At 49.1% G+C, this 14,154-nt stretch overlaps 1 protein-coding gene across 3 annotated transcripts in view; it reads right to left on the bottom strand.

Annotated features, from left to right (window-relative positions):
* The window catches only part of ABCA3 (ATP binding cassette subfamily A member 3), a 44,473-nt gene that overhangs the window by 19,951 nt on the left and 10,368 nt on the right, over nucleotides 1-14,154 (bottom strand). For all 3 annotated transcript variants that reach the window (XM_074322818.2, XM_074322817.2, XM_074322816.2), the window contains 7 exons: nucleotides 13,579-13,706; nucleotides 12,736-12,901; nucleotides 9,296-9,555; nucleotides 6,821-6,937; nucleotides 6,394-6,514; nucleotides 3,512-3,685; nucleotides 1,479-1,660 (listed from right to left, as the gene is read on the bottom strand). In XM_074322818.2, the coding sequence (XP_074178919.2) occupies nucleotides 1,479-1,660; nucleotides 3,512-3,685; nucleotides 6,394-6,514; nucleotides 6,821-6,937; nucleotides 9,296-9,555; nucleotides 12,736-12,901; nucleotides 13,579-13,706 (1,148 nt within the window). The remainder of the gene's footprint in view (nucleotides 1-1,478; nucleotides 1,661-3,511; nucleotides 3,686-6,393; nucleotides 6,515-6,820; nucleotides 6,938-9,295; nucleotides 9,556-12,735; nucleotides 12,902-13,578; nucleotides 13,707-14,154) is intronic.

The following is a 14,154-nucleotide window of genomic DNA, read 5'->3' as shown; positions in this document are numbered from 1 at the left end:
TGCTGTATCATATCCACTAAGATATGATACAGAGGAAAAGAACATGCTGACACTTAATACGGACAGGTTGTTGAAAGTTCTAGTCCAGAATGACACTGGGGCAGAAAATGAAGGAGGCCCCAATTCACACTCCCAGCTCAGCTCCATGGGCGCTTGTGAACTAAGCAGGAGGAGCCAAAGGGCTGGGCCTCCCTGTCTAAAGAACGACCCTTCATCCTCTGTCTAGACGAGGACAACCCCCTACCCTCTGTCTGGCCATCACAGTGACAGGCTGTGTGAGGGGTAAGACTATAACTACAAACCATATATACTCCCCACCCTTGAGGGTAACCTGGGGGCACAGGTAACACGAGGGTGTGGGCAGGGGCACAGGAAAGGTAGGAACAGGGCTCTGGAAGAAGTAACCCCAGAAGTAATCCCGAGGGTGGAGAATTCGTGTAACCCACAGGGGAGTCCCAGTGTATTTCTAGTGCCTGGAATAGCTCTGGCACAGCCTGAGCCACCGATTGTAAGGGACACATTTCTCACATTTCTGACTTTGCAATCAGACTGTGTCTTAGAAATCATGGAATGCCATAGTCTAACCATAGTTTTCTTTTTTAGTGATAAAGTAATGGTGCCTCTAATAATCCATGGCATTTTAGATTTGAGGAAATAGATAATGGACACTTTATAAGTATTTGCTGAATCAAAGAATTAACACTGACGTGGCACCTAACTATTCATCAATAGGAAATTAGTTAAATACATGGTGGGACATCCATGGAATACTGTGCAGTCATTAAAAAAATGAAGCTGTTTCATAAAAATGCATATATTTAAGTATATTTGTATTTATAAATAAAACAAAATTTATAGCTACGTATAGATAAAAATCTAAATGTATATTAATAAATAGATCTAAACAGAGGTATTTAATCTAAGACGTACCATTGCTAGGTTAAAAAAAAAAGCAGGTTTCCAGCATTTTTACAATATGATCCCTTTCTTAAAAAACCAACTATATATGTTATACACACATATTGTGTACACTATAAGTGGTTTATGCATAGAAAAAAACCCGAGGAACTACACACCAAAGTGTCAACGGTGTTTGTCTCTGTGCTGTATATTCCGGCAATGCAATCATTTTTACAGGAAGCTGTATTACTTTGTAGGCAGAAAGCCCCCCAAGTGACAAGAAAGAGGCACAGGTGGGGCTGTGCTGGGACTGTGGGTGGTGGGCCAGAGCGAGCTCCTTCTCTTGGACCCTGGAGAGCAGGGAGCATCTCAGGCAGCGGGGATGGGATGGGGGTAGCGGGGTGGGTCTCAGGGCCTTTTGGACACACAGCTCACCAACCGAGCACAGGGCAGGCACCTCTATCCCAGCCTGACTAGGCGTCGTATGTCAGGGACTGGAGGGGATCCAGAATGAATGCTGGGGACCCCTCACCCTCACAGAGGTGGCCAATGTGAGGAGCAGGGGTGTCAGGACTCACCATGACAAAGAAGTACCAGGGCTGGGGCACACCAAACTGCCCCGGGAAGACGGCCTCTATGTACCAGGTGACCAGGCCGTAGAGGACCGAGTCCAGCAGCAGCATGCCCAGCACTTGGCCAAAGGTAAAGCAGTCGTCCACGTTGACAGGACTCAGGAGGTCTCGCCACTGGACACCTGTGCCTGGAACACACACCAGGAAACGGGCCTAAAACGAACTTGCAGCCGCAGACAGCACACGTGCATGTGTCCCTGCCAAGGCAGCATGACGTCTCCTCTCCCGCTTTTATAGAGAATCTGATGACTCTCTCCAGGTCTTTAAGACAAGAGTAAGTTACAAAATCGATGTGATAGAACCAGCAAAAGATCATGAACTGACTATATGGGCTCACGTTTGATTTATGACCTATATACACAACACACATATACACATACACGTACATATATGTGCGAGAAGCCCAACACTGGAACAGTGCACATTTCATGTTTTTAAAAAGAGAAAAACTTTACACGTATAAAGCTCTATTTAGTGTTGCTCATAGTGTTTTGTCTTCTCTCTGGTTTGCAACAGCACAGTGCAAACGATGCTTGAGGATTCTGTGTGACCAGTCCACCTTCTGCTGGCTCGAGGGTCCCTGATGGAAGTGGCTGCTCTCCAACCTTAGTCAATGTTCACTTTCAAACCACTAGAAATGTGCCTGTTTTAAGAAAATTCAGTATAGAACTTTGAAAAACAAGAGGGGCCATATAGTTAGATTCCTCTTTGTAAATGGCTTTTAGAAAACTATCTGAACCCTGGAAGGGCCTGTGTATTTTAAAAGCCTGCAATTTTATCACACACTGCTAAACATGGAAATGCACATATTTAAAAGTTAAAGTGTTACAAGACATTGCCAAGTGAAGACAAAAATTCTAAAGATAAAACCACACTGAAGGTTGCCGTGACTACCCACCTGCCTCCTTCCACAGACTCACAACCAGACAGCTACAACTAGGAATTGCATGGCGGGAAGAAACAAGAGCATCCAGCCTGAAGAGAACATCTGGACAGGGCAGGACCCAAATGGTCTTAAAATCCACACAGGTCAGTCATTTAGAAGGGGAATGACTGCTCATCTCCTGCTAGTGGAGCCACAAAGCACAGAAGCTCCAGGGAGACGGATGCCAGCATATCACCAGCCTCGCAGAAACTCACCTGCACCCCTCGTGCCTGAGAAACAGAGCAAGCAAGAGAGGTGGGGCGGGCCGGTCAGAGTCCAGCCGCCTCTGCAAGGCCCTTCTGTGGGACGGGTTTGAGTGATCTGGAAATGAATGGGGCCTTCTCCTAAGACAGAGAGCTCTAAGACGTGAGCTCTCCATCTCTGCAGACTCCCCAGTAGGTGAGGGGTTAAGGGTCACACTAGGTGCCCTCTCATCCCTTTTAGAGGAGCATGCTTGACTACATCAATTGAAATCTGAGCAGCGACTGCAGGGTTTGCAGTCAAAGTCAGCCCAAAGAACTGTCTTATTTGATCCCCAGGATATTTTAAACATCAGGAAATTTCACAAAAATCAAGAAAACAATGTTCTGGTCTTTCCCTTGTTTCTCTCTCGGGCCTCCCCATCCTCATCTTGACTCATTGCAGGTTTCAGGGGAGGAGAGAGTGGGGAGATGCTAATGGTACCACTTTACTGAGAGGTAGGAGTGGATCAAAACCAATGGACTTTGAGACCATGTGGGTGATCATTCCGAATGCCTCCTGAGGCAGGCAGAGACTCAGAGGTAATTGAGTGGAATCCCACATCAGCAGGTACAGATACTCACATCCAGCATTTTCCTACAATAACAGCGGGTTCAAGGCAGGGCCTTGAGAAAACTCAAGGGAGGGACTGCACTGGCCCAGTGATGGCCAATGCCAAGGCTTCTAAATGCATCACTGGCGCAGCTGTCCTGACGTGTCTGTTTATCACGAGAGCTAGAGGTGCCTCTGCTTGAACTCTGTCTGCGTGTAACTAAACCAGCAAGGGCAGCTTGTGGAAAAGGAAAACACTCACCTTTCGCTTCAAATTTTCCTATGAGCTGGGCTCCCATCGCCATGGCGACATTAGACAAGAGACAGGAGAAGAGCTTCTGGCTAAGAGTCATCCAGTTGTATCGAGGAGCAACGAAGAAGTAGGGGATGTATGTGAAAAAGTACAGGAAGCCCCCGACAGCTGCTGCCATGTTGGCTACAGATGGAGAGAGGAGGACAAGTATAGTAAAGAGCATTTGCATGAATGTGTCAAAAGGGAGACTGTGCTCCATCCACCGGAGAAAGAAGAACCCTCGTGGGGCGAACCGCTTGACCCCTCCCTGAATCAGCTGTTGACGCTGGAACACAGGCCCCAGTGCTGGGGGACTCCAGGCTCCTGCAGCACCTTGTGTTGTCGAGGTACCTGTGCCCTAGGGAACCTGCCCGGGGTAGCACGTGTCTCCCTCAGCCCGGGCCCCCACACTGATTTCTCTAGCCCTCTCCTGCAGACTTCACTTCCAGTTGCCTGGACGTCACACACCTGACATGACTCATACTGAGCCCCCCACGTCTTACTTCTCACCTGGTCTGGACCCTCTCATTCACTCATTTATCCTACAGACACTCACTGAGACCCTGTTCCAGGCACCTGGGAGACTGCTGCAAACAAAACAAAGCCCCCCACCCCAAGTTTATAATCCGGTGGGGACACAGATAGTAAATGAATGAGCAATAAGGCAAAGAATGGGGACATAATGTTCCCTGGGCCAGGAGCTGTGACCATGACGAGGTGGCCAAGGAAGGCTCTGATAAGGTGACACGTGGGAAAGACCTGAAAGAGACGAGGACCAGGTCATGGAGGTGTGGGGAGAACACGGCTTTAGTCCACGCTGGTGGCCCTCAAATGCTTTGGTCTTAAGGCCCGTTTACTCTCTTAAAGTTATTAAGGACGTCAAAGACCTTTTGTTTAGGTAGCTCACATGTGTATCAATGTTTAATGTATAGAAGTTAATCCTAAGAAAATTTCAAGATTTAAGAATAAAAATAATAGACCCATTACAAGTTTACATAAATATTTTTATGAAAAACAGCTCTATTTCCCACGATTTAGTGAGACGAGTACATTGTGTTACATTTTTGCAAACCTCTGTCATGTCTGACTTAACATAGTAAAGCTGGGTTATCATACCTGCTTCTGCGTTCACTCTGTTGTGTTACATTGTTTTGAATGAAGTGAATGAAGAAATCAGCTCCACATATATTAGTAGGAAAGGTGGCGGGGGGGTATTTAATAGCCTTTCAGATATTTGTGGATATGGTTTCTTGACATGACACCATGAAACAAGAGGTAATTCCTTAAAGGTTAGGTGCCACATGGAATGAAACCAAACAATGATCTTTTCATACTCTGTTACACTAAAACCCATCAGTCTAACTTACACTTTGAAGGGATTAATCTTCTTTCATGATTTTGTAACATAATGCTTTGTTCATTGGGAAAACATCGCTTATTAAGTTATACAGATCTTCTAACTGTTGACACAGTTTATTATACAGCAGAGGACCTAAATACTGGGGGTGCCAAAGAAACGTATACATGTTTTAAGAGATGTTATCTATGCTCAAGCAGTAGTTTGCCATAATCTGAAGTGTCTGGATGCTGATGGGAACCACTTTGAGCACCTCTTGTCATTGCAGAAGTCAAACGTGACTTGTATCCATCTTTGTTATCAGCATATATTGAGTATTACAATTAATTCAGTTTTTTCCCTTCTTAAAATGTGTATCCATTTTTTTGGCACCCTCTGTAGATATTTCTCCCAAGAGGACACATGAGATGGCCAACAGACACATGAAAAGATGCTCAACATCCCTGGTTATCAGGGAAATGCAAATCAAACCACAATGAGCTATCACCTGAAACCTGAATGAATGGCCACCATCAAAAAGACAACAAATTACAAGCGTTGGCGAGGATGTGGAGAAAAGGGAACCCTCATGCACTGTTGGTGAGAGTGTAAATTAGTGCAGCCACATGGAAAACAGTATAGAGGTTCCTCAAAAACGTTAAAAATAGAACCACCATATGACCCAGCAATTCCACTTCTGGGTATTTCGCTGAAGAAATCCAAAACACTAATTTGAAAAGATATATGCACCTTTATGTTCACTGCAGCACTACTTACAATAGCCAAGATATGGAAGCAACCTAGACGTCCATCAGTGGAAGACGGGATACAGAGGTGCTACATGTGCAGTGGAATATTAATGGCTATACAAAGGAACGAAAGCTTGCTATTTGCAACATGGATGAACCAAGAGAGTGTTGTGCTAAGTGAGATAAGTTGGACAGAGAAAGACAAACACCGTATGATTGCACTTGCATGTGGAATCTAAAATGCCAAACCAATGAACCGACAAAATGAAACAGAAACAAACTCCTAGAGACAGAGAACAGAAGGACGGCTGCCGGAGCAGCGGGAAGGGGGGGAGGGGCGGGAAAGGAGAAGGGGATTGAGAACCCAAACTTCTGATTATAAAATAAGCCATGGGGATGTAACGTACAGCACAGGGAATAGAGTTGATAATGTTGGTATAACTATATATGGGGAAGATGGTTACTCAACTTACGGTGGTGACCACTTTGTAAGGTATATAAATGTTGAATCACTGTTGTCCACCTGAAACTAATATATTGTATGTCCATTATGATTAAAAATAAATTTGAAAAGAATTATTCAGGGATGTTCTTCAATACCCAGAACATTGAGTCCAAAGGAAGGTGCCGTACAACAGTCCCCCGCCCCCCGCCCCAGTCTCCGGGTTATTTCTACTTATCCCAAATGAAAGTGCCCGGTTTTCTGAGATTTGGATCACGCCCCCCTCCCCCGCCCTGTCCTCTTCCCAGGGGGCAGGACGACTCACCTTTGCTGAAGAAGGTGCTGACCATGAAGCTGAAGGAGATGGAGGAGATGGCAAAGCAGGCCAGGAAGACCAGCACGAGCGAGGGGTCACTGTGTGTGAGCACGGCCACGTCCTTCTTCACCTGCGCCGCGTGCCACCGCAGAGGTCAGCATGCACAGGTGACAGTGGGGAAGGTGGAAACAAAACCAGGAAGAGTCGTAAACAGTCTGTCCACGAATGAAACTGGTGGCGATGGGCGAAGGGTCTACATGGAGCGTGACTGAGAAACCACCGGTCCTGTCTCTCTACCGAGCCCAGGCAGACGCCCCTGAGAGCCGCAAACAGGGCGTCTCGGGGTCTCTGTAGTGGTGCGAGGGCTGCCTCTGGCCTCCCATCGGCCTGAAAGCCATGCTCTTAACATCAGATACCCCCTCGAAGTCACACTTGCCTTGACGCAGAAGAGCAGGGTCATGAAGGAGACGGCGACGAGGAGGAAGAGGAAGAAGAGCAGGAACCAGGCGGCCCAGTGCAGCCAGCTGCTGAGCCCCATCATGCGCATGTATTCCTGGGGGAGCAAAACGCCCCGACACCCGCCCTCAGGTGTCTGCTGGGCCGAGTGCCCACCGCCTCCAGGCCGGGCCCTGGCGCCCTCCGTGCACTGGCTGCCCTGAGAGCCTGTGTGTGACGGCGCAGATGCGCGGTGGGTGTCACACACAGGCCAGGGCAGGACACGGGACACACGGGAGGAACAGTGAAGCACACACTGGCCGGAGACAGAAGACACAGGTGGCTCTGTCATGTCAGTCCCTGACTTTGGGGCGTGAGGAATTGCGCCTTCTTCCTACCTTTCCCCAGTCCTAACTGCTAAGCCCCTGGGACTCCCTCTCTGCTTCCCAGCCAAGATTAGCCACCTTTCCCCTCACCCTAGTGAGCTCCCTTAGCCTCTACTTGGCCACTGTACCCCTGGCCCCCACCTGTCACACCCTCAGATATGAGCACGCATTAGCTTTGTGTTGACTAAGCTAACAAACTCGCTGGGCAGTCCTTCACTCTATGGAGCAACCCCAAACTCCCGGCCTGTGCTTCCCAGACTTTTCTGAGCGCCCCTGACTGCCCCCCAGCAAGCTGTGTGGTAGGGCAACTGGTGCCGGGGTTCTGAGTCAGGAGAGCAGAGCCTGGTCCCTCCGCTCGCTAGTACCAACCACACGAACTCCCTTGCTGCAAAGCGTGGCCCCAGGGCTGTTCCAGAATCAGCAGTGACGTGGGAACACTTTAGAAGCCAAAGCTACTGCCTCCCCTCCTGCTATTCTGAAATGAGGGGTCCAGACTATTGTTGTGAGGGGCGGGGGCCCCTACAGGAAGGACAGGAATACAGTGATGCCGGGGACAGGCCTTCCTCCAGGGTCCCAGTCAGGCTGACAGGAGGTGCGGTGAGGAAAGCCGGTTCCTGCACTGACCAGGGAGTCCCAGGGCACCGAAGGCTACTCAGTTCAATATGGTGGCCAGCAGACACATGTTGCTATTTCCATTGAAATTCATTAAAATGAAATAAAATGAAAAATTTAGCTCCTCGGTCGTGCTAGCCCAGTGATGACAACAGTGGACAGCAGACGCAGGACGTGTCCATCCATCACCACAGAATATTCCATTGGATAGTGCTAGTCTAGGGGAGGGGACCAGTGTTGATTGTCTTTTATGAGCCAGGCACTGAGCCAGGTGGCTGACTTTCCAGCTTTTTCTTATGCACAATTTCCAGCCCCCAGAAAAATGGGAAGATTGGTACAATGGTCACTCATGTACCCACCCCTTAGGATGAATAATCACTTAACCACCTGCCACATTGGTTTTACCTCTGCATCTGTAGGTGTCATGTGGACAAATGTTCTTTTCCAAACCATTTCATCATCCTCTGCTAACTACTGAACCTAACACTGTACCACTTTTACTGATGTGATTTAAGGTGCCCAAGCAGACAGTACCCACCTCATCAGTGCTCCCAGCCCCAATAATCACAGATCTGGTGCCTCTGAGGACACACTAAATGTCATTTCACTGGCACTGCAGACATTGCCAAAAGAGGAACTTGAAATAAGTTTTGGATAATCTTGACAGTGTCACTGGTGTGGGTTTACAGGTGATACTCTTCATTCAGGTGAATAGTATTCACTCAATTAAGTCCATGCTAGTCCTTTCAATGACACTTCATATACTTCTGAATTTCCCATCGGTCTGTGCCTGACCGTCTAGAACTACAGTTGTCCTCCATCTATATGCGAAGCTAATTAGCTTTCTGCTCAGCCGTGTGTGCAAACATTTTGGCTTGCTGTCTATGTAATCTCTAGAGCAGATCTGTTCCACAGAAATAGAACGCGAGCCACATATGTCATTTAGAATTTTACAGTGGCCACAAAGGAAAAGTTAAAAGAACCAAGTAAAATTAATTTCCATGATGTATCTGACTTAACCCAAAACGTCCAAGATACTGTTTTTCTAACATAATCAATATAGAAATGACTAACGAGCTAGTTTACATTATTTGTTTGTACTAAGGCTTCAAAAACCCAGTGTGTGCTGTACGCTCTTGGCACGACTCAGTTCAGACCAGGTACATTGAAAGTGCTGGAGCCCCTCAGGGGCTCGTGGCTCCCTAGTTGGACAAGGCAGCTCCAGAACCACATTCAGTCCTTAGTATACGTCACACAAAATATGGTGCTTTCGTTTGGTTTTTAAAATCTGGATACACCAGGGCTGGTTTCAAAGAAGCCCCAAGATAGGCCAGCACCAGGGTGGGTGCCCACGCCACCCCAAACTGCTCTGTGGCTGCAGGCGCAGCTGCTGCCCCACCTGACACAGGGCCCGGGACACAACCGCCCCAGATACACTGTGCCTAGAACCAACGTGTCCAAGTGTTTTAAAGCGTTACCTTCAGTTTCCTCTCCTTTTCCTGCACGACCGCCCGGATGATGGTGAGGGAGGTGTAAGTGAAACTCAGCATGAGCAGCAGAGGCAGCTGGTACTGGATAGCGACGAGAAAGGGGTCCGAAATGAAAGGAGGGTATGGGAACCTCTTGGCGATCACGGTGAAATTCTCGAATAGCTGGCGCGTGGAGGCGTTTGCGTGGTACTGCATGATGGCTCTGTCCACGGCATGCTGCACGGCCAGGAAGCCTTCTCGGATGTACCCTGAGTGTGGGAGCACAGGACATTCCAGCACAGGGTGTCCACACACATCGGAAAAGCCACAGCACGGGGTGCTGCTCACTCAGGGAGCCACATGCGCTGAGCTATACCAGGGCCTCCCTGGGGAACGTGGCCACAGAGCGACTTCACCTGACGCCCTAAGCTCTTCTTCACTCTTCTTGGCTGGTGGCCCCTCCCCTTCAAAGCCAGGCAGGCGACATCTCTGACCCTGCTGCTGCCATCACATCTTCCTCTGACCCTCTCTTCTGCCTCCCTTGCCCACTATTTAAGGACCTGGTGATTACAGAGGGCCCACTGGCATAACCAACGATAAGCTTGCTCCCTTGAAGCCAGCTGATTAACTCCATATGCCACCTTAATATTGCCCTTTGCCGTACGTCCTGACATATTCACAGGCTGAGGATTGGGATGTGGACATCTCTGGAGGGCTGTAATTCTGCCGGCAACAGAGAGTTCTGCCCATGAGTTACCATCTGAATGGGAAGCAAGCACCACAGCCCAAAGACTGCTGCTGTGAGACCTTTGTGTACCTCTGGTTTCTCCGTGCTGGCCCTTTTTCACTCCCCAAAGTGGTTTGTAATAAAATTCTTAAAGCAAAAAGGGCCTGGGAGGAGTGATAAGCTGGGGATACGGCACTCCAGTCCAGAGCTAAGCTTAGAGGGACTGAGTCTAAGGAAGGAGTGGGCACAGCTTCAGGAATTTTCTCTCCCTGAGGCCCTGGGGCCTGAGCCAAGGACACAGAGTGGGGAGGACACCGGGTACAAGTCTGGGTGGCGTAGGCACCCTCACTCATAAAATACAGTGATGTTTAGAACATCTGACGTCCTCTAACACAGAAATGCCTGGGTTCCAGCCTCTAGAAAAGAGAAAAGCAATATGCCAACCATACCCCCATGGTAACATGGGGTTACCATGCCTGTGTGTTTCTACCGTTTGCCTTAGGTTTAAGTATTTTTACAGTTGCGATGATAGTAGGTGCTCAATTAAGGCCACCCATTGCTGTGCTGGATGGGGGCTTACTTCTCATCTTCACAACAAACCCGCAGGGGAGCTAACAATATTCCCACTGGACAGATGGGACCACTGAAGCTCGGCAGCTGAGCCACACCCGGTGTCGGAGCAAAGCTGAGATGGGACCCCGGTCTCTTGGGCTTCAAAGCCAGTGTTTCTCCACGTCAGACCGCCTGCCCCACGAACTACCCTGCCTGCCTGCTCACACCCTGTTCTCTCGCGAGGCTTTGCCATGTTACCATGTGTCCTCATCAAGATGACTTGTGTGGCAGCTCAACACTCGGAGGAATTAAGCCACCACTCTGTACTTAGTCATTGCCCATTGCTGCAACTTCTGTGATCATAAAGTAAAGCGAGGGCAAACATATCTGTGCATGTGGAGTTTCTCCTTTCAGGCTCTCCCCGGGTTAAATTCTCCTCAGGGGAATCAGTGGGTTTACGGTATGGACCTATGGGGGTGGGCCGGTGGGGGGGAGAACACGGGACCAAATTCACCGAGAGCCTGCTGGCTGCCAGGTTCCCATCCTTTCCGCATCGCCTGGGGCCTTCGTCATGCTTTTCTAACAGCTTTGTACGAATCTTTGGCATACCAAAAGGTGTTTCTGTCATTTGCTGAAAATGTTTTCCCCCGTCTCCTATGTGCTTCTAGTATAGTATTTTACCCTTAAAATCTGTCAGGTCTTTCTTGGGGAACTTTTTGCTGTTGCTTCCACACTTAGGAAATTGTCCACACAAGCAGCCAGCCCCTGGGTCTCAGTGACCAGTCTCTCCTGCTGCTGGATACAGGCAGTAGGTGTGACAGCGGATGCGGCCTCTCCTCAGCTCCCGGGCTGGGGACCTGTCCAGGCCCTCATGATGGGGTTCTCACGCGCCTCACCTTGACTTGCTCATCTTAGTTCCTCTTCTGGATTTAAAATCTTGTCCTGGAACCTGAACCTGGTGACAGGCCCTGACATTAGCCCTTTTCCAAATGCTGGTTACACATGTGCTGCCTCCTGCCTGCCTGGTTCGCCATTTGGGACATTCTTGGGTCTTTCCATCGAAACCTCTAACAACTCTACTTCCTGCAGACCTGTGGATTCCTGCATCCTCTGCAATAGCCCAGACGCTGTGGGACCTGCACTTGAGTCTCAGCCTGAGGGCGACATCTCTAGTCCTGTTACGTCTTGGCTATTCTCTAGCATGTTCCAAGATGTGACTGTGCTTCAGAGGAGACAAACATGCCAACTACCGGCTAAAGTCACATGGGACAGACCCACCCACACACGGACAGGGTGTAACTAACTACCCAACATGCAACTGCTACAAACGCTCCACCGACTCAAGTAAACCACGGATCTATAACACAAGGACCACAGAGCTTAAAAGCCTGCAGAACTCAATACAGGGGCGGCAAGGAAGAGAAGGAAAATGTCAAATCAAGTCCCCAAAATCCAGTGCAATCTGGAGCTTCCAAAAAACTGAAATACAGGGCCGGCCCGGGGGCTCAGGCGGTTGGAGCTCCGTGCTCCTAACTCCGAAGGCTGCTGGTTTGATTCCCACATGGGCCAGTGGGCTCTCAACCACAAGGTTGCCAGATCAATTCCTCAAGTCCCCCAAGGAATGGTGGGCAGTGCCCCCTGCAACTAAGATTGAACATGGCACCTTGAGCTGAGCTGACGCTGAGCTTACTCATGACTCAGTTGGTCGGAGCAAGTCCTCTCAACCACAGGTTGCCAGCTTGACTCCCGCAAGGCATGGTGGGCTGCGCCCCCTGCAACTAGCAACGGCAACTGGACCTGGAGCTGAGCTGCGCCCTCCACAACTAAGACTAAAAGGACAACAACTTGACTTGGGGGGGAAAAAAAGTCCTGGAAGTACACACTGTTCCCCAGTAAGTCCTGTTCCCCTTCCCCAATAAAATCTTTCAAAAATATGATGTTTCATTCAAGAGCCCGTGTCTTCTGAGTAATAAAGAGAGAGCCTTTCCTGTTTCCAAATATTTTAGCCTTTCAGAAGCCAGGTTTACTGGATGCTTTCTTCCTTCTCCTACAAAGAAGATGAAATAGTCCTACAAAGTATTTCTGCAGAGAAATGCAAGGTGGCCTCTCCCTGTGTGATTATCACCAGTCAGCACCTCAGGGGTAACTCGGCCTGCAAAATGCCTCTCACCAGGTTCTCCCCCATCAGGGGACGCAGGTTCCCTCGGTCCTGGGTTTGGGAAAAGTGGAAAAAGGGAAGTGGTGTGCCATCCCTCTGTCTCTTTCAGGAAAAAGGAGCCTGTTTGTGTCCACATGTAATTTCTTCGCGTGTAACTGAACCGTAAGTGATATCTCACCTGTGGAAACAAAGAGAAAATCAACTGCTCTGAGGGATCTAGACAGAGCAGCAAACATCTGCATCAAATGAGAGAGGTTAGGGGACTGTTATTCTGTGAACTCACTACTCTCCCAGGCCCTGCCAACATCCACGTGGTCTCAGAATGTCAGAGTGGCTGGTCCTGCCCCAAGCGGGGACAGGAGCCCCACAGGGGCACCTTGGGTGTGCTTTGCCATCCCATCCTTCTCTTGCCGTATACCCACGTGAACTCTATGTCTGAGTGCTAGAGGGATTTGCTGGTTTCCCAGTCTTAATACCACTGGGCAAGCAAAGAACTTTTATTTTTTATTTTTTGGTTTGTTTGAAATATACAACTGAAATGCTAACGCCACATCATGTTTTAGTCCCAAGTATCTGCTACTTTCTTACTATTTGACTCTATCTACAGAGGCCTGGAGACAAGTAACACCTTTTGACAAATACGAGGACAGAAAGGGCCTTCAGTGACAGCCTATTTTCGGCAGTGACGGGCCGCTTTCTTCAGGCAGGTAAGGTTTCTAACTGCTCTAGCCTGATGGGCTAACGTGTCCCCAGGGCTCTCTCAGTGGGGTCCGAGATGGCACTACTGGACCCAAAGGGACAGTAGGATAGTTACTCCCAGGCCGGCAGAGCGCCTTTGTGGGGCTGGGTCCTCACCGCCAGCGGCAGGGGGTCCTTGCTGTGGTTGAAGGTGTGCTCGAACACCACGGCAGCAAGCACGTTGGAGGAGCGGTTGTCATACCTGACGTAGTCCTCAAAGTCCTTCTCCGAGGCAAAGCCGCGAACTGTGGAGAGCACGGGAGCACAGTTGCCCAATGGGCCCCCCACTTGAAAAATCTGCATGGTTCAGATCATTTGCAGATAAAAGACAAGTTTCTCTAGGGCTGTGCAAACCTTTCCTAAGACTCGAGGAGGCTTTTGTTTTTGGCAGAGAGACGGGCTGCCGTGAAGATGGGCAGAAACTCGCAATCACAGCTGCCCCTGGGTTTCTGGCAAGACTGGAGGTGGGGCTGGTAGCAACGCCAAGTCCATAACCCTCCTCCAGGAGGGTGGCCACCCTGAGCTAGGTTCTGCTGCCAGAGTCAGCCTCTCTCACAGCCATAGTGGTGCGTTTCAAAACTTCGAGTAGACACTAACATATAGTTTATTAAATGATTCCCTATCATGGCCCAGACCCCATTTCACATAAAAGGTTTTACTGTGTTTGCTCCATTGAATTAAACAAGACAGGAG

Source organism: Rhinolophus sinicus, chromosome 10 (assembly GCF_057876585.1).
Source record: "Rhinolophus sinicus isolate RSI-liver-muscle chromosome 10, RSI-T2T, whole genome shotgun sequence".
Lineage (NCBI taxonomy): Eukaryota > Metazoa > Chordata > Mammalia > Chiroptera > Rhinolophidae > Rhinolophus > Rhinolophus sinicus.
This window is presented reverse-complemented; position numbering and strand designations above follow the sequence as displayed.